Source organism: Staurois parvus, unplaced genomic scaffold (assembly GCF_062004578.1).
Source record: "Staurois parvus isolate SC_StPar_1 unplaced genomic scaffold, SC_StPar_1.0 ptg000414l, whole genome shotgun sequence".
In the NCBI taxonomy this organism is placed as follows: Eukaryota; Metazoa; Chordata; class Amphibia; order Anura; family Ranidae; genus Staurois; species Staurois parvus.
In genome coordinates, this window is record NW_028318210.1 from 5,673,435 (window position 1) to 5,698,723 (window position 25,289).

At 42.5% G+C, this 25,289-nt stretch overlaps 1 protein-coding gene across 4 annotated transcripts in view; it reads right to left on the reverse strand.

Moving 5' to 3' along the window:
- Positions 1 to 654: 654 nt before the first annotated feature.
- UBR1 (ubiquitin protein ligase E3 component n-recognin 1) overlaps positions 655 to 25,289 on the reverse strand; it is a 236,491-nt gene continuing 211,856 nt past the window's right edge. For 2 of the 4 annotated variants that reach the window (XM_089686885.1, XM_089686884.1), the window contains exons 43-47: positions 20,173 to 20,229; positions 17,113 to 17,190; positions 11,189 to 11,359; positions 8,455 to 8,556; positions 6,425 to 6,941 (exon numbers count right to left, since the gene is read on the reverse strand). In XM_089686885.1, the coding sequence (XP_089543011.1) occupies positions 6,695 to 6,941; positions 8,455 to 8,556; positions 11,189 to 11,359; positions 17,113 to 17,190; positions 20,173 to 20,229 (655 nt within the window). In that variant the 3' untranslated portion in view covers positions 6,425 to 6,694. Of the gene's footprint in view, positions 1,931 to 6,239; positions 6,402 to 6,424; positions 6,942 to 8,448; positions 8,557 to 10,757; positions 10,875 to 11,188; positions 11,360 to 17,112; positions 17,191 to 20,172; positions 20,230 to 25,289 lie in introns of those variants that run through there. The other 2 variants (XM_089686886.1, XR_016314153.1) reach the window with 2 other exon arrangements.

A 25,289-nucleotide genomic window follows, 5' to 3' on the forward strand; every position in this document is an offset into this window, starting at 1 on the left:
GTTCTTGTAAGTGCGGGTGCATGGGCATTCCAGTTCTGTGTAGCTTCATTTCTGCAGTTGAGATCATCTAATGCACTGCTTCCTCTAACTTCAAGTCTTGGAGTGCGATTTAGTAAAGGCTGTACCCTGCTGGTCACAGTTCTCCTTGCTGGAGGCTCACAGATATCAGAAAAAAAAGCACTGCCTCTACCAAGATGGCCACCTTCACATATACACAGTACAGAACAAGTTTAGTAAATCACAGGTGACCAGTTCTTTGAGCCCTGCCTGCATTTTATTTGGGAGGAGTACAGTTTCTAGAGGTCAATTCTACTACAAACAACAAGTTCACAGACAAGTTAAGACCAGTCTAGGATGGTGCAATCCATTCATAAACATTCCCAACATACAAAAGATGTGGCTAGTCTACAACATACTGGGGACAGCGCTGCTTAGTCTCACAACAGTCAGTCTAAAAAAACAGAAGCAAAAGCAGTCACAAGCAGAGGTATCCCCTAGATTAGGTGAAATCTTAAACCAGGGGAGTAATGTTTTAGGGCTTCATCCTAAATATGATACTGAACTTAACCATGTATGTTGCATAATTAAATATTTAGAAGAATGTAGCCTAAAATAATTCAAGCCCTTGAATTTACACACACAAAAGACACAAAATGAAAGGGGTATGTTTTAATTACAAAACGTGTGCAAATTTGCTATAACATGTGAATTACACATAAAATAATAACATAACATACAAGAAACTCTCAACATTTTCCATTACAATTTGTGTTCGCACACTGAACGCGATATAATATTCTGCTCACAAGAAAATGTTAAAGCGGTTTAAATTCTATACCCTTCCCCTAAGGATGCAGGTACACAGCCCTGGAAGATAGAAATAGTTTAATATTTGAAGCCACATAAATCAGACGTGGCTCAATATAAAGAGGTTCTCCATGAATGGGTATTAAACTCACACAACTTAGGACTGGCTCTTCAACATTCTACAGCCCTTCTTAAAGGGACACTGTTACTATTTTAATTTAGCCTCTTATTTAGTATACATATTGTTCATAGAAAATAAACTTGTTCCAGATTTTAAAATGTTTGGTATTGCACTACAACTTGAGTTATATGTAGAAGAAAAAATATACTACATTTATCCATATCTAATTTATTTTCTTTACTGAGCAAAATCAAACTTCAAAGCTGCTGTAAAATTTAAAATACAGGACATCCTCCTGTTCACTTTATTGATTTAAATTCTACCCATCGCCCTGGTGCAACGGCAATTATTGTACCATGGTGACAGGTAGAATTACAAATATCATTGTGGTACTATTATTTATATATTTATTAAACAGACATTTTTTTTTAGTTATTAAACATTAACACTGGGCAGCTTATGGGTTTCGGTGGTTGTACACATGAAGGTGGTGTGAGCAGTGTATTTGGCTCTTGTGTCTTAAAAGTCCTCCATGAAGACTAGGGTTCATACAAGTGGGAGGGGACAGTGATCAGGAATGTTGAAGTGCCAAGGTAAAGCAGGTTGTCAGAGATAGGCAGTCATTAAAAACGAACATGGGGTACCCAGATTTGATTCACTATGAGGTCTAATAACATCATGGAAAAGCTCTTTAGAATGCATTTTTATATACTGTAAAAAAAGAAAAACAAAAAAAAAAAAACAGTAAAGTCCACAATGAACATCAAGTAGGCATTTTTTTTGCTATTCTTGCTGCTATAATGCTGACCTGATACAAGTGAAAACATAGTGTTATGATGCAGCATCTATTTTTCTTTCCTCTTTAAATAAATGGACATATATATGTATGAATCACACATTATCCACCTATGTGTCAGCTGGAGAATATGCTGGTAAAAAATATCTATCCATCTACAGTGCAGTCATTAGCGTGCCAGGGCAGGTATAACTTAAAGCTTGTCCCTAGAAAGAGAAGAAACAACCATTACAATATGTACAGAGGAGAATTGAAGAATACTACATGTTCCTGTATAATTTCCTGATTCACCTGCTACAACTATTCTACACAGCACACGCAAGTCTTACTAATCAAAAAAACAATACACAAGCCCATCCTCTTTTAGGTATTGTACTGTATATGCAACCCAACCCCAACCAGAATGAAACTAGTATAATGCCCCTCTCTCAGGGATTGGGGAAGGTAGCAGACGGAGTCCTCAGGGAGATTGTAATACACAATAAAGTCTCATATCGTAAAAATACACAAAGAGGAACACAGTTTTTTCACTGCTGCTAAAAAGCCTTCAATGCCCTTTATACTGTATTATCTTTTATTTATCTTTACACTTGTAATTACGCAATATAATAACGTGGTAATAACATTGCCCCTTTGCTATTACATGGTTTTGCATCACAATTAATCAGCAGGCTAGTTGTGCCCTTTGATCTGCCTGCGTGATGTGCTCTCCTCACCCCTGACCTGCCTCCACATTTAAACATTGAGCTATTATTACGCCCTGCCACCAGCCCATTACTATGCATTGCTTTTGCCCGGTTGGCCTGCCCCCCCCCCCCCCCCCCCCATATATTGGCAGTTTTTCCTCACTTGGGAGAGCTTGATGAAGGGGACTCCAAAACAAAAACATACTGCTCCACCCCTTTTTGTGATGTCATTGCAACTGCACATACAGTGGGGAAAATACGTATTTTATCAACTGCAGATTTTGTAAGTTTGCCTACTTGCAAAGAAATGAAAGGTCTACAATATTTATCATAGGTGTATTTTAAATGATAGAGACATAATTATCAGCCACAAATCCAGAAAAAAAAACATGATACAAATGTTATAAATTGAGCAGCAGATCAGTGAGTAAAATAAGTATTTGATCCCCTACCAACCAACAATAATTCTGGCTCCCACAGACTGGCTATGTGCTCATGTGGTACACAGATTAGTCTTGTCAATTTAAGAAGGTGCTCCTAATGACTTGTTATGTGTATAAAAGACACCTGTCCACAGAATCAAAGCTCACCATTATGGGCAAGACCAAAGAGCTGTCAAAGGATGTCAGGGACAAGATTGTGGACCTGCACAAGACTGGAATGGGCTACAAGACCATCAGCAAAAAGTTTGGTTAGAAGGAGATAACTGTTGGAGTGATTATTCGCAAATGGAAGAAATACAAAATAACCATCGCCTCATGGGGTAAGGATGATCATGAGAAAAAAGTGAGGGAGCAGCCAAGAACTACACGGGAGGAGCTTGTGAAGGATTTCAAGGCAGTTGGGACCACAGTCACCAAACAAACCATTGGTAACACAATACACCGCCATAGATTGAAATCCTGCAGCGCCCGCAAGGTCCCCCTCAAAAAGGCACATGTACAGGCCTGTCTGCAGTTTGCCAATGAACATCTAAATGATTCAGAGAAGGATTGGGAGAAAATGCTGTGGGCTGGGGAATGGGTTGTGAGATGTGAGAGCTGGGGGAAATCTGTGCAGAGAGAACAGTGAAAGTGGGGTGGGGGTTTGGTTGTTAGTAGAGAGGAGAGCTGGGGGATTTGTGCAGAGAGAACTGGGAAAGTGTGTGTGGAGGGAGAGATTTTAGCAGAGAGGTTATAATGGGGGGGGAGGTTTGTGCAGAGACGAAAACTGGGGGGGGGGGGGGGTTCGCATACAGGAGAACTGGGAAAGTGTATGTTTGGAGGGAAATTTATGCAGAGAAATGAGCTGGGAAAGTGGTGGGGAATTGTTCAGAGAAGAGAGCTTGGGGGAATTTTAGCAGAAAGAAGGGCTGAGGGTGGAAATTAGTGCTGAGAGGAGAGCTGGGAAGGGGGAAGCTTTTTGCAGAGGGCAGAAGACAGGTTGTGTAAAGTTAGAGATGGGGAGGGCAGGTTTTGCAAAATGAGAGCTGTGGAGGGTGGGACAGGTTGTGAGGGGAGAGCTGTGGGGGAACTTGGGGGTGCAGAGCTGAAACATGGGGGATGGCAAAAATGAGTGTTGGATTGGGGTGAGCTTCAGATGAGCATGCAGAAGTGGGATAGAGATAATGTGGATGGGAGTGCAGAGGAGAGTTGTGGACTGGGGATGTAACCTGTGGTTGGTGGGGTGCAGATGTTGATTGGGGGGGTTCCTGCACCTATTCTGAGAAATAACAGCTATATATATATATATATATACACACACACATATACACATACATATACATACATACACACACTATATTGCCAAAAGTACAAATTTTTAGCTGGGGTGCCCAAACTTTCAATCCCCACTGTGTATATATATATATATATATACATACATACACACACATATATACATACACATATACATACATACACACACATACTATATTGCCAAAAGTATTGGGCCGGCTGTCAAAATCATTGGATTCAGGTGTTCCAATCACCTCCATGGCCACAAGCACCTGGGCATACAGACTGCTTCTACAAACATTTGTGAAAGAATGGGTCGCTCTCAGGAGCTCAGTGACTTCAAGCGTGGTACCATGACAGGCTGCCACCTGTGCAAGTCCATCCGTGAAATTTCTTTGCTACTAAATATTCCACGGTCAACTGTTAGTGGTATTATAACAAAGTGGAAGCAACTGGGAACAACAGCAACTCAGCCACCAAGTGATAGGCCACGTAAAATGACAGAGCGGGGTCAGCGTATGCTGAAGTGCACAGTGCGTAGAAGCCAACTGTCTGCAGAGTCAATAGACAAAGACCTATCAACTTTGTGTGGCCTTCAGATTAGCACAACAGTGCATAGAGAGCTTCATGGAATGGGTTTCCATGGCCGAGCAGCTGCATCCAAGCCTTACATCACCAAGTGCAATGCAAAGCATTGGATGCAATGGTGTAAACAACGACGTCACTAGACTCTAGATCAGTGGAGACATGTTCTCTGGAGTGATGAATCACGCTTCTCTGTCTGGCAATCCGATGGATGTGTCTGGGTTTGGCAGTTGCCAGGAGAACAGTATTTGCCTGACTGCACTGAGCCAAGTGTAAAGTTTGCTGAAGGGGGGATTATGGTGTGGAGCTGTTTTTCAGGGGTTGGGCTTGGCCCCTTAGTTCCAGTGAAGGGAACTCTTAAGGCATCAGCATACCAAGACATTTTGGACAATTTCATGCTCCCAACTTCGTGGGAACAGTTTGAAGATGGCCCCTTCCTGTTCCAACAGAACTGCACACCAGTGCACAAAGCAAGGTCCATAAACACATAGATGAGCAACTTTGGGGTGGAGGAACTTGACTGAATTGCAGAGTCCTGACCTCAACCTGATAGAACACCTTTGGGATGAATTAGAGCGTAGACTGCAAGCCAGGCCTTCTCGTACAACATCAGTGCCTTACCTCACAAATGCGCTTCTGCAAGAATGGTCAAACATTCACATAGACCAGGGGTGGGCAAACTTTTTGACTTGAGGGCCGCAATGGGTTCATATATTGGACCCGGGGGCTGGACCAAGAGTAGATGAATGATGTGTATGTGTCATCCATAGTAAGTATAGTAATATTCCCCCATAGTAATTAATCCCCCATATAGTAATTCATCCCCCATAGTAATTCCTCCCCCATAGTAATTCCTCCCCCATAGAGTAATTCATCCCCCATAGAGTAATTCATCCCCCATAGAGTAATTCATCCCCCATAGAGTAATTCATCCCCCATAGTAATTCATCCCCCATATAGTAATTCATCCCCCATAGTAATTCATCCCCCCTATAGTAAGTCCCCCCTTGTGTCAATTTACTTACCTTTGCTCCGCACGTTCCTCTCGCCGTGTTCCCGCGCCGTTCCGGTCTTCAGGGCGGACTGTGAGAGGAGCCTAGCTCCCCTCACGTTCGTCACGCTGCCCCGCCTACACACATCCTGACAGCCAATGTATCACGCTCCGCGGGCCGGATTAAAAGGTCCGCCGGGCCGTAGTTTGCCCATTGCTGACATAGACACTCCTAAACCTTGTGGACAGCCTTCCCAGAAGAGTTGAAGCTGTCATAGCTGCAAAGGGTGGGCCAACCCAATATTGAACCCTACGGACTAAGACTGGGATGCCATTAAAGTGTGTGTGTGTGTGTGCAGTGTTCATCTTTGTGTATGTGAATGCAATACTTCCCCTGTATCCTCACTATTTGTAGGCTTAGACAGTGGCACTTTCAGTCTCCCTTCCCTCTTTGCTTTACATACAAGGCTTACCTTCATAACTGCCCAGGTGTCTGGAGAATCTAATCTAAAAGACAGGAATCTCAAGACATTCTTACCTCGTCTACCCTCCTGATGTCTAAAGCAGGCTCCAGTTGAAGCCAAAAAACAACTGGCTTATTTCCAAGCTGCGAGCAATTTCCTCAATGATACAGTGTTGCTGCCACATGAGATGCAGTTTACGATATCGTTCGTGGGAGAGCCGCAAAGGATTTCCTCGTCTGGAGGTGCGACAATGAAGAGGTGGAAACAAAAAAAAAAAAAAAAAGAAAGAAAAGAAAACTGCAAGATAAGTGTCTTAAACAATTTCTATTCCCTGTAAATTGTACAGATCACACATATCAATACTGCTAGAGCAAATTTGCAACTGACATCCACCTAAAGTCAAGTTATTATATCTTTCTTGCAGTGATGAAGTTCAAACAGGAATTAGTTCTGTTCTCATTGTATTTAAAGTGGTTCTAAAGCCCAACAACCCTCATCCCACCTTATACTTACCTGAGTCCTCACTCAATCAAACGATATGCCCATCTGAAGCAGCTCTCAGAGACTTTGCTGAAGTAGCAGGAGCCAACAGCTCCTGTTGTGGTGTCAAAATCCTGTGACATGGGAGCAGGGGGCACATCCAAGCTGCACTGTCTGTGTCAATGGACTCAGGATTGCAAGGTTCAAGCACTGCTGATTGGTACTGTAGTGTTAACAAGGTGGGGAGGTGTGTTGGACTGCTGTATGAGCCTGGTGCCTTGGGCTTGTGGCTGGCGCTGGGGAGCAACAACAGAACAGAAAACAGACTTGGCAATTTTCATTTTATGAAGACTGTTAAAAGCTTCTGCCTTGGTTTAAACTGTATTACCACTTTTGCAGCCAAATTGAGATAACATATACTTTATATTTGTTACATGTCCCCATTCACATAGAATTGAAAAAAAAACAAAACAAAAAAATAAACATTGCAGCTTACCTCTTTTAGCTGCTCTATTCTGGACGCTCCAACACTGTATAATCTGCTAGGTCTTTTAGTTTATGAGGAGGCTGGGAGAGTTCATGTTTGCCATAATCAACCCTGTCTGTACTGTGCAGGAAGATCGTCATTATCAAGTGTAACTAGATTTAAACAATGTCTGATCATACAAAAGGGTTAAAGGTGTAGGGGCTGCGCTTCTTGTTCTGTATGTTAATGAGGATAAACTAAAGACAGGTTCATTCTGATTTTGTTAAAAAAAAATAAAATAAAGATATATATACAGACATGCTGTGTGAATGGGAACACACAAAGTGCAGTTTTCACAAATGTGACTGCAAAAGTGTAAATACCCTTCAGATTTAAACAAGCTGATAAGCCATGGATATGATATGCAAAAGACTAAAAAACAACAATCGTACTGAATAATTTTCTTACAACATATACATTAACTGCTTCCCGGCCGCCCTATAGCAGATATACTGCTACAGGGCGGCAGGGGTGTGCAAAAATCACGTATATATACATGATTTTGTGTTTCCGGGTAGGGGGAGCGTACGCGCCCTACCCGTGCCACAATTTGCGGCCGTAGCTGTCAGTCACCGAGTCCTGCCCAGTAATTCCCCGCCAGAGCCCAATGATTACCGAGCATCTCTGACAGGGAGGAGGACTGCTTTGTTTGCTAACAGTCCTTCTCCCTGTCAGCTTGGGCGCACTGCTCTGGATGGGTGTTCACGCACAGCACCCCCTATGTAAAATACTCCCTACACACAATTAACCCTTTGATCACCCCTCATGTTAACCCCTTCCTGCCCAGTGCCATTAGTACAGTGTTGGTGCTTTTTTTTTTAGCACTGATTACTGTATTGGTGTCACTGGGGATGTCAGTAACACCAAGTCAGTTTTTTAGCAGACATGTAGCAGAATATATTTTGGCGTAAATTTATGATGAAATTTTATTTTTAAAATTTTTTTACTGGACATGTTCAATAAAAAGTCAAAAATATTGTTTTTTTCCCTCAAAATTGTTGGTCTTTTTTTTTACTAGCGAAATAAAAAATATTAAATACCACCAAAAGAAAGCTCAATTTTTTTTTTAAAAAAAAGGACATAAATTTAATTTAGGTGCAGCGTTGCATGACCATGCAAAAAATGGCCTGGTCAGGAAGGGAGGTAAATCCTCAGGAGGGAAAGTGGTTAACAGAATGGATGTTCTGACACTTTTGTAGTGTTTGTTCAACGTGTCATTGGAACTTCATTAAAATCTGGTTTTAGAACGTGGGAATAGCAGGTAATATATATAAGCAGCTCACTTTAGACCAGGGTCTGTTTCTCCATATTCATCCAGGTACGGAGCAGGATATATGCAGCCTCTGGTTTTCCCCTCAATAAGAACCACTTTACATTCTCTTATCCTAAAGAAACATAAAAGGCAATTCATGATTAACGACAATATAAAAGGCAAAATTAAATTAAATTAAAGGCAATATACTTCAGTAGATGTTTTTTTTTTTTTAACAGATGGACAATTCTGATACCAGCTATACTTTATCAGGGACACAATTAATAAAAATCAACCTATATTGTCCTAAGCAGTTCCTCCCTTGTTGCATTTCAGGCAGCAAAAAAGCTACTTCTAGTAGTGATAACAATTAAAAGGCTAAGGCTGCCTATACCTTATACAATTTGCTTATTCAATTTATTCAATTTCAGCTATGTAGTGCAAGGGTCTGGCTGAAAGTACACAAACTGAATTTTTTTTAGGTTTGACATCATATGATATTGTTTTGATAAATTTAAAGGAAAAAAAGGGAAAGAAAATTGTATGGCCAGCCAAAGTTCACCTTTGGAACATGTTGCATCTGTATTTAAGATGCTTAATTTAAAGATATTTAATATTTAACATTAACCGCAATGCTCACCCCCCATTCTGATTCTCTCCCTGCAGCCGCTGTCACTTTTAAAAAAATGTTGCAACTCTGCCTGCACAGCCTTGTCATTCATTCACAGGAAGTCCTGTCAACCACCCCAGCAGACGGCTTGTAGCTTTCAATGGACAGCAAGGGCACTGATGAGCGCCCTCTTAGTCTATGCACTTTTCCTGACAGCCTGTACAGACAGGCTCAGGGATGTAGAAGTCATATATAAAAAACTTTTTAGGTGCAAAAAAACTTTTGTGCAAAAGGAGTGTCTCAATATAAAAAAAGTGTCTCAATATAAAAAAATTTCACCAAAAAACCTTGATAATATAATGGCAGATCATCCATAAAAATATCTTCAGAAACGGAAGCTCTCCAACACACCGATCCTCATCGATCGAAATAACAGGACGAAAAACTTTGTAGTTAATCGAAAATCCACTTCTCCAATAGAAAAAAGGACCACCTTCAAACGTATCCATGGGGGGAAATGCCAAGCACTCGAGAGAAACAGAAAGACTTCATGGTGCAATATTATAAAAACCAATTCCTTTATTAGATACTCATTGCACTTACTCAAGAGGATCCGCTCCGTGAGGACGTCGATGACGAAACGCGTAGGGCGGAGCTTGATTGATGTGATGTCATTACGTTTTTGACTGCCAGCTATTGCACATGTGCTGAGTAGTCAGGCTCGTTTATGTGATTGCTGTTGATGCTGGTGTCGGCTGGGACACCTCTTGAGTAAGTGCAATGAGTATCTAATAAAGGAATTGGTTTTTATAATATTGCACCATGAAGTCTTTCTGTTTCTCTCGAGTGCTTGGCATTTCCCCCCATGGATACGTTTGAAGGTGGTCCTTTTTTCTATTGGAGAAGTGGATTTTCGATTAACTACAAAGTTTTTCGTCCTGTTATTTCGATCGATGAGGATCGGTGTGTTGGAGAGCTTCCGTTTCTGAAGATATTTTTATGGATGATCTGCCATTATATTATCAAGGTTTTTTGGTGAAATTTTTTTATATTGAGACACTTTTTTTATATTGAGACACTCCTTTTGCACAAAAGTTTTTTTGCACCTAAAAAGTTTTTTATATTTTTCTGTGGTATTGGTATATATATATTTTTCTGGACTTATGATTTGATGATTTCTTTACATATATTTATATATATTTACTAGCGCAAATTATTTATTAATTGGTACACTTTATATATGGTGTTTTTTTTGCACCTGGTACACTATTAGTAAGTTATACAATTTTGACCATAGGCGCTATTATTAATTTTTCTTATTTTCAGGGATGTAGAAGCCTGAAATTGCATCAGTGATCCACTGATCACAGGTACAGTGATTTGTAGGTTCCTGTGAAAAAGATAAATGTACATTCTTTTCCTGCAAAAATATGTGCTTTTTTTTGTTTTTTTTAACAAAAGTGAACTTTAAAGTGTAACTATACCCCAAAAGTTTTTTTCTGTTTTTTTCTTTTGGATACAGCAGGAAAAGGTTAGAATCCTTGTCAGGTTTTACCACTATCCAGGGATCTGTTGGGGATTTTCCTCACTTTCTGTTCTGGAGATTACCATTTACCAGACAGGAAGTAGGAGGAAATTTGCAACAGGAAAAATTACAACAATAAAACACTATTTAGGATTCTCCTATTTAGCGTGACAAATAAATTAAAAATAATACTTATTACCTCTGTCGGTGTTGCTGTTAGAGAGATTTCACTTACTTCCTGTCCTGGAAGCAACCATTTTACCCTTAGGAAGTGGATAAACCTCTCCAACTGAACCTCAACTGCAGCAATACTTAACTGCCGTAAAAGAAGAAAAAAATGTTTTGGGTATAGATGCAGTTTAACAGTTAGATTTCAGTAATTCTGACTTAAATTCTGAATTCTGGCAAAGTGTCAAGAAAAAATTCTTGCTGTTCTGGTTCAAGGAGTTGAAACTCCATTTATGTGCTCATTTCTGTTCTGGAAAAAGTTATCTTCAGAACAGATTTCATGATGATCAAAACATACCCAGAAACAAAATCCATAACAGCTGTAAGATGATGTTATACTGGAATGCCAGGTTACAGATCAATTAAAACCACAATTGTTATTGGTAAGACTAAACCCCTCACTTGAGGAAAATGCAGATTCCAGCTCCGCAGCGTAGTGCATGTGTTGTACAAGCCCCCAGTTCCTCGCCATCTACCACCTCCTGGCAACAAGTGTTCTGAGAACAGAGGACAGCCCCGCACAGGAGGCACATCACTGGGTGTTTGCGTTCAGCAACCTGAGACTTCGGACACCTGAAATATGACAAACCAACAAATAAATTATTGTGCAAGCATCTGCTGTGGTTGAGTATATGTAAAGTTTAAAAATAAATTTCTGTTATCTATTTATTATTCAAAGCATTTTGTTACATCTGTTTGATAAGTAAAAAAATATCTCTCTCTCTCTCTCTCTCTCTTTCTATATATATATATATATATATATATATATATATATATATATATATACATACATACATACATACATACATACATATATATATATATATATATACACATACACACACCATATTTTCCGTTGTATAAGACGACTGGGCGTATAAGACGACCCCCTACTCTTCCTGTTAAAATATAGGGTTTGAGCTATACTCGCCGTATAAGACTACCCCTCTTCCAACGCACACCAAATAAAAATGAAAAAACATCAGATTTGATTTCAATATGGTATGGTATTTCAGTATGGTATTCCAATGATGGGGTGCTATTCCTCACTCTGACACCAATGATGGGGCACTATTCCTCCCACTGACACCAATGATGGTGCCCCATCATTAGTGTCAGTGTGGGAGGAATAGTGCCCCGTCATTGGTGTCAGTGGGAAGAATCGTGCCTCGTCATTGGTGTCAGTGGGAAGAATCGTGCCTCGTCATTGGTGTCAGTGGGAGGAATAGTGTCCCATCATTGGTGTTAGAGCGACGAATCGTGCCCCATCATTGGTGTCAGAGCGACGAATCGTGCCCCATCATTGGTGTCAGTGAGAGGAATAGCACCTCATCATTGGTGTCAGTGGGAGGAATAGTGCCCCATCATTGGTGTCAGTGGGAGGAATAGCGGCCCATCATTGGTATCAGTGGGGGGAATCGTGCCCAGTCATTGGTGTCAGTGGGAGGAATAGTGTTCCATCGTTGGTGTCAGTGGGGGGTGGAATAGTGCCCCATCGTTGGTGTCAGTGGGGGGGGGGGAATGGTGCCCCATCGTTGGTGTCAGTGGGGGGGGGGAATGGTGCCCCATCGTTGGTGTCAGTGGGGGGGGGGGAATGGTGCCCCATCGTTGGTGTCAGTGGGGGGGGGGGGAATGGTGCCCCATCGTTGGTGTCAGTGGGGGGGGGGGGAATGGTGCCCCATCGTTGGTGTCAGTGGGGGGGGGGGAATGGTGCCCAATCGTTGGTGTCAGTGGGGGGGGGGGGAATGGTGCCCAATCGTTGCTGTCAGTGGGGGGGGGAATGGTGCCCCATCGTTGCTGTCAGTGGGGGGGGGGAATGGTGCCCCATCGTTGCTGTCAGTGGGGGGGGGGAATGGTGCCCCATCGTTGCTGTCAGTGGGGGGGGGAATGGTGCCCCATCGTTGCTGTCAGTGGGGGGGGGGGGGAATGGTGCCCCATCGTTGCTGTCAGTGGGGGGAATGGTGCCCCATCGTTGGTGTCAGTGGGGGGGGGGGGGAATGGTGCCCCATCGTTGGTGTCAGTGGGGGGGGGGGGAATGGTGCCCCATCGTTGCTGTCAGTGGGGGGAATGGTGCCCCATCGTTGCTGTCAGTGGGGGGGGGGGGGAATGGTGCCCCATCGTTGGTGTCAGTGGGGGGGGGGGATGGTGCCCCATCGTTGGTGTCAGTGGGGGGGGGGGGATGGTGCCCCATCGTTGGTGTCAGTGGGGGGGGGGGGGGATGGTGCCCCATCGTTGGTGTCAGTGGGGGGGGGGGGGGATGGTGCCCCATCGTTGGTGTCAGTGGGGGGGAGGAATGGTGCCCCATCGTTGGTGTCAGTGGGGGGGAGGAATGGTGCCCCATCGTTGGTGTCAGTGGGGGGGGAGGAATGGCGCCCCATCGTTGGTGTCAGTGGGGGGGGAGGAATGGCGCCCCATCGTTGGTGTCAGTGGGGGGGGAGGAATGGCGCCCCATCGTTGCTGTCAGTGGGGGGAATGGTGCCCCATCGTTGCTGTCAGTGGGGGGGGGGGGGGATGGTGCCCCATCGTTGGTGTCAGTGGGGGGGGGGATGGTGCCCCATCGTTGGTGTCAGTGGGGGGGAGGAATGGTGCCCCATCGTTGGGGTCAGTGGGGGGGAGGAATGGTGCCCCATCGTTGGTGTCAGTGGGGGGGGGAGGAATGGTGCCCCATCGTTGGTGTCAGTGGGGGGGAGGAATGGTGCCCCATCGTTGGTGTCAGTGGGGGGGAGGAATGGTGCCCCATCGTTGGTGTCAGTGGGGGGGAGGAATGGTGCCCCATCGTTGGTGTCAGTGGGGGGGAGGAATGGTGCCCCATCGTTGGTGTCAGTGGGGGGAGGAATGGTGCCCCATCGTTGGTGTCAGTGGGGGGGAGGAATGGTGCCCCATCGTTGGTGTCAGTGGGGGGGAGGAATAGTGCCCCATCGTTGGTGTCAGTGGGGGGGAGGAATAGTGCCCCATCGTTGGTGTCAGTGGGGGGGAGGAATAGTGCCCCATTGTTGGTGTCATTTGGAGGAATAATGCCCCATCGTTGGTATCAGTGGCAGGAATAGTGGCCCATCATTGGTATCAGTGGGAGGAATAGTGCCCCATCATTAGTGTCAGTGGGAGGAATCGTGCCCAGTAATTGGGGTCAGTGGAAGGAATAGTGCCCAGTCATTGGTGTCAGTGGGAGGAATAGTGTCCCAACATTGGTGTCAGTGGGAGGAATAGTACCCCATCATTGGTGTCAGTGGGAGGAATAGTACCCCATCATTGGTGTCAGTGGGGGGTGGAATAGTGCCCCATCGTTGGTGTCAGTGGGGGGGGAGGAATAGTGCCCCATTGTTGGTGGTTTGTCACATTTCGTTATTTTACAGCCTTATTCCAAAATAGATTAAATTCATTTTTTTACTCAACATTCTACGAACAATACCCCATAATGACAACGTGAAAAAGTTTGTTTTTAAATCTTTGCAATTATTAAAAATAAAAACCGAAAAAATCCACATGTACCTAACTATTCACAACCTTTGCTCAATACTTTGTTGAAGCACGTTTAACACCAATTACAGCCTCAAGTTGTTTTGAGTAGGATGCTACAAGCTTGGCACATCTAGTTTTGGACATTCTCCCATTCTTTTTTGCAGTACCTCTCAAACTCCATCAGGTTGGATGGGGATTGCCGATGCACAGCCATTTTTACATTTCTCCAGAGATGTTCAATCGGGTTCAAGTCTGGGCTCTGGCCAGACCACTCCAGGACATTCACAGAATTGGCCCGTAGCCACTCCTTTGTTATGTGGGCTGTGTGCTTAGGGTCGTTGTCCTGTTGAAAGATGAACTGTCACCCCAGTCTAAGGTCCAGAGTGCTCTGGAACAGGTTGTCATCAAGGATGTCTCTGTACATTGCTGCATTCATCTTTCCTTTGATCCTGACTAGTCTCCCAGTTCCTGCTGCCGAAAAACACCCCCACAGCACGATGCTGCCACCACCATGCTTCACTGTAGGGATGGTATTGACCAGATGGTGAGCGGTGCCTGGTTTCCTCCAGACATGACGCTTGGCATTCAGGCCAAAGAGTTCAATCGTTGTTTCATCAGACCAGAGTTTTGTTTCTCATGGTCTGAGTGTCCCTCAGGTCCCTTTAGGCAAACTCCACGCAGGTTGCCACTTGCCTTTTACTGAGGAGTGGCTTCTGTCTGGCATGCATGCCTGATTGGTGGAATGCTGGAGAGATGGTTGTTCTTCTGGAAGGTTCTCCACTCTCCACAGAGAAACGCTGGAGCTCTTTCAGAGTGCCCAGCGGGTGCTTGGTTATCTCCCTGGCTAAGGCCCTTCTCCCTTGATTGCTTATTTTCGCCAGGCAGCTCGCTCTAGTAAGATTCCTGGTGGTTCCAAACTTCTTCCATTTATGGATAATAGAGGCCACTGCGCTCATTGGGACCTTCAATGCTGCAGAAATGTTTCTGCACCATTCCCCAGACCTGTGCCTTGATACTATCCTGTCTCGGAGGTTTATGGACAATTCCTTGGACTTCATGGCTTGGTTTGTGCTCTGACATGCACTGTTAACTGTGGGACCTTATATAGACAGGTTTATGCCCTAATCATGTCCAATCAACTGAGTTGTAGCTGTAGCTGCTGAGTTTTAATAAAAACACACACTTACCTGTCCCAGGGTCCAGCGATGTTGTCACCCTTGTAGTCCCTTCTCCCCTCCATGGCGCTGGCATCTCAACTGTGGGCACCAGGCTGTGACAGCTTGTGGCTTCACAGCCGGGTGCTCATTGCGCATGCGCGAGTCGCGCTGTTCCTCCTAATTGGTCCGGCAGTCTCCTGGGTCCCGTGAAAGTTCCCAGGAGACTGCGAGAGGGAGGAGGGGGCCAAACTTCTGGCTCACTTCGCCACAGTGAACTGAGCCAGAAGTGGGAGCGGGTACCTGTCAAAAACAGGAGGCAAATAAGCGGAGCTTCCACTTTTGAGCGGAACTCCGCTTTAAAGTAATGTACTCACAGCAAACTTTACAAAGCGACACATTAAACAGTAGATGCAAGGTTTGCACAATGCTCAAACATTCCACCATGTGATAACGTGACTGCTAAAGGCTCCGCACCTAATTTTCATACCGTGTTATATAGCCCTAATGCACTTCCTTGAAGTGAAAATGCTGCTTCTCCTAGATACAGTAAGGTTTTAACCCAAGGAGAGGAAGTGTGTTCTTGACAGGATTACCAGGTGAATATAAAGAAGAAAAAGTGTGAAAAAAATATGAATTCATCCACAACATTTAAGAAAAGGTAAGCTGCAATACATTCAATTTTTGTTCTTGGATTTAGATACACTTTAAGGGTCACACTGGGTGACCATTTGTGTCTAGCCTATGGAAAATGAGTCAGCAGCAGGATTCTCCAGCACCAGTGTATCAGTGTCAAATCACTAATGATTCGAAAACATCTTCTGACCTGTCCAATCCAAATATCCCCAAGGTGTCTCTGGGTAGCTCATTCACCCATTTGGCCAAAAATAGTATGATCAGGAGATTCTTATCGAAGGTATCTAAGCACCTTTACATAACCTGTGCCAATCACAACTGAAACCAGCCTCCTGCTCCTGAGTTCCATTGCGCAGCGCTCTATTACAGCCTTTTTCAACCAGGGTGCCCAGGCACCCTGGGGTGCCTTTAGGTTTCTTCAGGGGTGCCTTGGGAAAATGCATAAAAGTTGCCCAAATATTGTATAAAAGCCAGCAGGTGTATTTAGCTTATTGTTTAGTTACACGAACCATGTTTTAATTGTGCACCATTACAACCTTTTAACTACTAGCATCCTAACAACCAACGATGTCATCAGCGGCTAAGAAGAAAGTCGGGCACCTGCACCATATCCTTGTTTGCTCCTCTCCATCAGCACCGGGGTCACATTAGGAGAGTGAGGGAGGAAATGGGGGAGAAGAGAGACATTGGAATGCTAGTCAGTACCAGTGTGCAAAGACATGTTTACTTTTGAAGGATAAATCACCTCTAACGATGGGTGTCCTACGTGTGTGGATATTGCCAAGTTATTTAAAACTATTAGCTTAGTTTTTATATTTTAGATTGGGGTGCCTCAAGATTTTTCAGTAAAGACACTCTTTACAATTCTGCACAAAGGTTGAGAAACAATGCTCTAGTACCATAAAGTAAAAGGATGGTTATGGAATGCTCTGTAGGCTGCAGGTCCTGGTTGATGGCTGGTCACACAGGCAGGAACAACTGTCCTTACAGGCCTATGGGCAAACTTATCTACATAGCCTTTGTCTCATGGCTGGGGAAAAAAAAAAAAAAGCATTTTCTAAACACCTCACATCTCACCTGAAATGGGAGGCCTGGTTCAGCAGGGAGCTGTAGTCTTCAGGCAGCTCTGTTAAAGTGTTGCGTTTCCTTGGATACCTATAATCACAGAGAGGGAAAAAAAAAATTATATTACAATATATATATATATATATATATATATATATATATATATATATATATATATATATATATATATATATATATATATACATATACACACACACACATACACACACACACACACACACACACACATACATACATACATACATACACATATATATACACACACACACACATATATATATATACACACACACACACCACAAAAAATTAAAGGAACACTTAATAATAAGAGAATAGCATCAAGTCAAACTCCTGGGATATTGATCTGGTCAGTTAAGAAGCAGAGGAGATTGTTAATCAGTTGCAGCTGCTTTGGTGTTAATGAAAGTAGCAAAAGGTGCACTAGATGGGCAACAGTGAGAAGACCCCCAAAACAAGAACAGTTTTACAGTTTTACAGGTGGAGGCCACTGACATTTTTTCCCTATTCATCTTATCTGACTGTTTTTTGCTAGTTTTGCATTTGGCTAGGGTCAGTGACACTACTGGTAGCATGAGGCAATACCTGGACCCTACAGAGGTTGCACAGCTAGTCCAACTCCTCCAGGATGGCACATCAATACGTGCCATTGCCAGAAGGTTTGCTGTGTCTTCCAGCACAGTCTCAAGAGCATGGAGGAGATTCTAGGAGACAGGCAGTTATTCTAGGAGAGCTGGACAGGGTCATAGGAGGTCCTTAACCCATCAGCAGGACCGGTATCTGCTCCTTTGTGCAAGGAAGAACAGGATGAGCACTGCCAGAGCCCTACAAAATTACCTCAAGCAGGCCATTGGTGTGTGTGTCTCTAACCAAACAATCAGAAGCAGACTTAATGAGGGTGGCCGGAGGGCCCGACGTCCTCTAGTGGGACCTGTGCTCACTGCCCGGCACCATAGAGCTTGATTGGCATTTGCCATTGAACACCAGAATTGGCAGGTCCGGCACTTGTGTGCTTTTCACAGGTGAGAGCAGGTTCACCCTGAGCACATGTGACAGACATGAAAGGGTCGGGAAAAGCCATGGAGAAAGTTATGCTGCCTGTAACATCGTTCAGCATGACCATTTTGGTGGTGGATCAATGATGGTCTGGGGAGGCATATCCATGGAGGGACACACAGACCTCTACAGGCTAGACAATGGCACCCTGACTGCCATTAGGTATTGGTATGAAATCCTTGGACCAGTTGTCAGACCCAACTCTGGTGCAGTGGGTCCTGGGTTCCTCCTGGTGCATGACAATGCCTGGCCTCATCTGGCAGGAGTATGCAAGCAGTTCCTGGAGGATGAAGGAATTGATACCATTGAATGGCCCCCACGCTCGCCTGACCTAAATCCAATAGAACACCTCTGGGATATCATGTTTTGGTCCATCCAAAGCTGCCAGGTTGCACCTCAGACTGTCCAGGAGCTCAGTGATGCCCTGGTCCAGATCTGGGAGGAAATACCCCAGGACACCATCCGTTGTCTCATTAAGAGCATGCCCCGACCTTGTCAGGCTTGCATACAAGCACGTGGCGGCCATACAAACTACCGAGTAACATTTTGAGTTGCTGCAATGAAATTTCAGCAAAATGGACTAGCCTGCTGCATCATTTATTCAATTTGATTTTCGGGGGTGTCTTTGAATTCAGTCCTCTGAAAGTTGATAATTTCCATTTCTATCAAACGATGGGGCATCTTTACATTCCTAACACATTACCCAGTTTATATCAGTATAGATATCCAGCATGATATTTTTTCACCGCTCCAAATCATTGGATTTAGGTGTTCCAATCACCTTCATGGCCACAAGTGTATAAAAAAGTACCTATGCATGTAGACTGCTTCTACAAATATTTGTGAAAGAATGGGTCACTCTCAGGAGCGCAGTGAATTCAAATATGGTACCATGATAAGTTGCCACCTGTGCAATAAGTCCATCTGTGAAATTTTCTTGCTACTAAATATTCCACGGTCAACTGTTAGTGGTATTATAACAAAGTGGAAGCAACTGGGAACAACAGTAACTCAGCCACGCACAGCGCGCAGAAGTCGCCAATTGTCTGCAGAGTCAATAGCTAAAGACCTCCAAACTTCATGTGGCCTTCAGATTAGCACAACAACAGTGTGTAGAGAGCTTCATGGAATGGGTTTCCATGGCCGAGCAGCTGCATCCAAGCCTTACATCACTAAGTGCAGAGCAAAGCATCGGATGCAGTGGTGTAAAGCACATTACCACTGGACTCTAGAGAAGTGGACACATGTTCTCTGAAGTGGCGAATCACGTTTCTCTGTATGGCAATCCGATGGATGTGTCTGGGTTTGGCTCTTGCCAGGAGACCGGTACTTGCCGGACTTCATTGTGCCAACTGTAAAGTTTAATGGAGGGGGGGGGGGGGGATTGTGGCGTGGGGTTGTTTTTCAGGGGTTGGGCTTGGCCCCTTAGATCCAGTGAATGGAACTCTTAAGGCATCAGCATACCAAGTCATTTTGGGAACTTTGTGGGAACAGTGTGGTGATGGCCCCTTTCTGTCCCAACATGACTGCGCACCCGTTCACAAAGCAAGGTTCATAAAGACATGGATGAGCAAGTTTGGGGTAAAGGAACTTAACTCTCCTGCACAGAGTCCTGACCTCAACCTGATAGCACACCTTTGGGATGAATTAGAGCGGAAACTGCGAGCCAGGGCTTCTCATCTGACATCAGTGCCTGACCTCACAAATGCGCTTCCGGAAGATTGGTTAAACATTCCCATAGACACACTCCTGCACCTTGTGGACAGCCTTCCCAGAAGAGTTGAAGCTGCAAAAGGGTGGGTCAACTCAATACCTAACCCTACAGTCTAAGACTGGGATGCCACTAAACTTCATGTGTGTGTAAAGGCAGGCGTCCCAATACTTTTGGCAATGTAGTGTGTGTGTGTATATATATCTGTATTTAAGGACAAGTTTTCCTGCTGTTCTCACAGGTAATGTATTAGGGGGTAATCTCACCTGAGTGCTGTTTTTTCACCAGTAAGGACACTCAAAACAGCTGGATCAGAGCACCACCTGGGAGGACAGACAGTGATGAGAGACACAAGTGAAAGCTGTACAAGGTTAATTATCCTAACTAAATCATCTCAGCTATTTTTCACAATTCAAGAAGATTAGAGTGGCACATTATATTGTGTTTCACCAAATAATTCCTTTTTGTAACAGTTAAATGTTCACAGCAATGCACACAATTTTGGTTTGGTGGAAGGTATATTTAAAATACTATTACAAAAATGCAATGGATAAACGTCACCTAATTCATACAAACTGAATAAAAGAAAAAAAAAAGTGTCTGTTCTAGAATGATATAATTCCTCAGCTGACATTAAAGCCAAAATGTAAATGGTTGTTAAAGAGCATCACTGGAAGCCCAGTGAATTTTAAAGACAACTTGATTTATTAAGCGGACCTTTATATGTTTAAAGCTGAAATGCATATGTGGAAGATTTTTACCCTGCCAAAGGGAATATATATGTTTGTTCATCCATTCCTGAGGTTTACATAGCTCTGTCTTGTCTGACAGGGGAGGAGACTAGATTTCTCCCTGCTCTAGTTCTGTAACACCTACAGGCATTGTCCCTCTTTCACAATTTAACTGGACAATGAAAACAGAAGCAGCAGACTGAGCTCTTTGCGCTCTCTCCCTATCAGCATTTCCCTTATTAGTTAATTTGCATGCAGCACACCTGACTTGCATCTCCCTTTCTTAGTCTGGGCTCTGCTGTACAGGGGACTGCAGGAAGAAAATACCAGGTCAACTTCAGGTGCCTATATTTCTTGAATTCAAATTAATTACAATGGGTACAGAAAAGAATCGCCCCCCCCTTTAAAATAATCACATTTTGTTGTTTTGCAGCCTGAAATGAAGACAGACACAGTTTTTGTTTGATACAGCTGTATTTACTCAGTGCGACTTATAACATCCAAGTGCAAGATATAACACCAAGTCAGAAATTAAAAAAAAAAAAAAAATTAATTACTTTGCTGTAGCAGGGACTGAAACGTATCAGGATAGAAGGAAAAATGAATGGGTCAAAATACTGTCACATTCTTGAGGAAACTCTGCTGCCCTCAGCCAGAAAGTTGTCAGCGGCAAGAAGGTTTACCTTCCAACATGGCAATGACCCAAAGCACACAGCAAAAATGACCACACAGCATTTGAAGGAGAAAAAGGGGGATATCCTTGCATGTCCTAGTCAGAGTCCAGACGTAAATCCCATTGAAAACTGCAGTCCACAAACGGTCACCATCAAATTTAACTGAACGTGAGCAGTTCTGAAAAGAGTGGACAAATACTGCAAAGTCTAGATGTGCAAAGTTAGTAGAGACTTATCCCAACAGACTAAAGGCTGTAATTAAAGCAAAAGGCTGTAATTAAAGCAAAAGGTGGTTCAGCAAAATACTGACATGACTTTTTTTTTTGACATGTTGGTGTTTTATCTCTCTTTCACTTGGATGTTAATACAGCTAGATAAAATCAAAACTTTGTCTTCAATTCTTTTTTCTACACACTGTTTATTGAAAAGTGTATTGTGTATTCACAAATGCAAAGCTGCATTCATTTATGTCTTTTATCTGCCTGACGTTCAGCTTTAAAATATATGTAAATCCTCATTTTTTTGTTTTGGACAGAGTAGAGATTTTTTTTTTTTCGCTGTCTGTCCCACAGAAGAGATTTTCCTTCACTTCCTGTCTTAGAGATTTCAGTAAAAGAAATGCTCTCTTATACAGTTATCACCATAACAAATGTCCCCACCAGAAATTCTCTCACTTCCTATTAATCCAACCACTCAAACTTTGGGCTTTTCCTTTACTTTCAGGACTGATGACAACTGTCACAAGAACAATTGGAGGGGATGCATCTCTCCAGCAGGAGATAACATTAAAATGAATTACTTAAAAGGTAGCATCAAAGATCTACACTCTAAAGTTATTTTGATCTATCCAAAACTATAGTGAATTTTACATCTATTTTTAAAGCAAACTAAGGAAATACAACCCCTGGCAAAAAGTATGGAATCACCACTCTTGGAAAATATTCGTTTACAATGGTGTTTATGGATAGTATCATTCCAACAAACAAACAAATCCAGAGTTAGAAATATACAATAAAGACTAAATAGACATGCAGTTCCTTGAATAAAACATGAAACGGAAAATGCACTGATTTACAGAAGTAAACAAAAGAAATGGTTAAGACATATATAAGTTAAGGATGTAAAACCATTTAAGATTTTGATTAGCATACGAAAGCCAATAGCTCATCCATACAAATCTTTGGTTAAACATGAAAACAACGTACAAAGTGATATGTATGACCGTATAGAAAAAGGTGCTGATACAACAATTTTTCAGGCCCAGAGGAGGTCTAGCAGCTATAATGGCATAGCAATAGTCCAAAAAATAAGATCATAATAAGCTCAAATAAAAAATTAAAAAGAAAAAAAAGAGAAAGAAAATGAGGAAGGAGGGTCCCGGGGGATTCACGGCGCAGGGCCGCTAAAGCAACAGAAGGGTGTGATCTATTAAATCTGTAAATTGTGTAGAAAAAAAAAAAACAATCACAGACATGCCTCAAAATTATTTTCAGTTAACATTCCAACCTTCTGGCTTTAAGAAACACTTAAAAAAAAAATAAAAAGTAAAGAAAACTAGTAAATTGCAACTGTTTTTGCAGATCAAGCAGAGGAAAAAAATATGCCCTGTAAACAGAATATGCACAACAAAACAAATGAACAAATGGGCAGAAACTAAAGTCAATGTCTGTGAGTGAACTGTAAGATACTGCCTAAAGGAAATGGGATTTACATACAGAAAAGCCAAACAAAAGCCATCATTAACACCTAAACAGTCAACAATCATGGACTGTGGATGACTGGATGAAAGTGATATTCAGTAATGAATCACGAATCTGCATTAAGCAGGGGGTTGATGCTGGAACTTAGGTTTGGTGCCATTCCCATGAAATGTATAAAGATGACTGCCTGAAGAAAACATGCAAATTTCCACAATCATTGATGATATGGGGTTGCATGTCAGGCACAGGTACGGGGAAGATGACAGTCATTAAATCTTATTCCATCAATTGAAAGGAGGTTTGGTGATGATGACATAATTTTTCAGGATGAGAATGCATCTTGCCATAGGGCAAAAGCCATGAAAACTTTCCTTCATGAAAGACATATAATGTCAATGACGTGACCTGCAAATAGTCCGGACCTCAATCCAATTGAAAATCTATGGTGGAAATGAAAGAAAATGGTCCATGACATGGCTCCAACCTGCAAAACTGATCTGGCAACTGCAATAAAGAGAAAGTTGGTGCCCGACTAATGAAGAATTCAAGTGGTTATAAAAACCAGAGGTGGTACAACAAAGTAATAGTGGTGTACTATAGTAGTTTTTTTTTTCTTGATTCCATAATATTTTCTTCAGAATTGAGTGATTCCATATTATTTTCCTCTTTTTTAAGTTTTTTTTTAAGCCAGAAGGTTGGGATGTTAAATGAAAATAGTTTTGAGGCATGTCTGTGATTAGTTTTTTTTTCTACACAATTAAACAATTGAATGAACATTTTCCAAGAGTGAAGATTCCATACTTTTTGTGAGGGGTTGTAGAAATATGGGAGCTGCTATTTTTTGCAGGCTCTCCAAGGTAGTTATTTGGACTTTGGCTTCAGTACCTAAGGAGTCACATTACTGGAACAAGCTTGAGTTTATCAGCATGTCCTATACTGCTGTGATTAAACAGTTTTCTTTCCCCCATATAAGTCAATGTGAATGCAAATGAAAGCAAGTAAGAACAATTAAAAAAATTCTAACGCATCTTAGATATAAGCCAGTTTTCTTGAAAGCATGCTGCCTTTCACTTACTTTGGAGTCTGAAGTCTGCAATGCAATATGGATATATCCCTATGGACATATATACATACAGTATATGTAACAGAATAAGTCCGAGGGTGTGGATTCTGGAGTGGTGCAAGGCTGAGGCCATCTTACACATGTTAACGACATAGACTTGATTGGATTGAGCAGCGATTTTACTAAGTAAGCTACACACTACTGGACAGAGGAATTTTCAGCCAGCACCCCATTCTTAAGCACCAGCAGGACTATACACATTCTCCTTCTTTGCTTAGAGTGGCACTACAAGTATTAGCAGATCAGAGTTATTTTTATGATTGATATGCTTCAGATAGGGCGGTCTGATATTTAATGGGATTATTTAAATGTGTCCCTGCTCACTTACCTTCCCAGCACAGTGTCACTGTTTTGGGGTGTAATTCTAAGAATGCCTATGCTGTGTGTTAGAAACAACGTATTGACAGCAGTATGAAAACACACATTTTCCAAAAACCTTGTGGCAGAAAATGAGACATTCAGCGCATCTAGTTAGATGCGTTGGATAATCTACTTTGCAAAATGTGGTAGTTTTGTGGGTGTTTCACCTGTCCTGACACTCCAGGGCCTCAGGAAGTATGACAGAGAGTGCAGAAATCAGAGATTTTTTTTTTTTATTTATGCCCATAGAAGCCTGAAGGTGCTTCTATGGATTTTGGGCCCCCCTCTATACGTCTAGGCAGCAAAAATGTCTCACATATGCAGTATTCCCATAGTCGGGAGGAGTAAAAGAATGTGTTTTGGGATGCAACTGTAAATATGTCCATGCTGTGTGTGAAAAACAACAAAATTACAACTCTATAAACTAAAATCACATTTTATTTACTTTCTTAATTTTCCAAAAAATGTTGGAAAAAATGACAACTTGAAAAAAGCTAACCATAATTCTTACTAATGCTTTGGACTCCCTATGTTTTACAAATAGGTCATTTTTGGGGGGATTGTACTTTCACTTTAGGCCCTCAAGAAATCAGATGGGCAATCAGTGCTGATGTATTTCAAATATGTAGAGTATGCCATAGTTTGTAAACTCTAACTTTCACGCTAAATTTTTTTTTTTTTTAACCAAAGAAATGTAGCAAAAACATTTTGGCCTACATTTACAAAGAAAAATAAATAGCAAAGTTTTATAGCAGAAACTAAAAGGAAAAAAATGTATTTTTTTCCTTTATATAG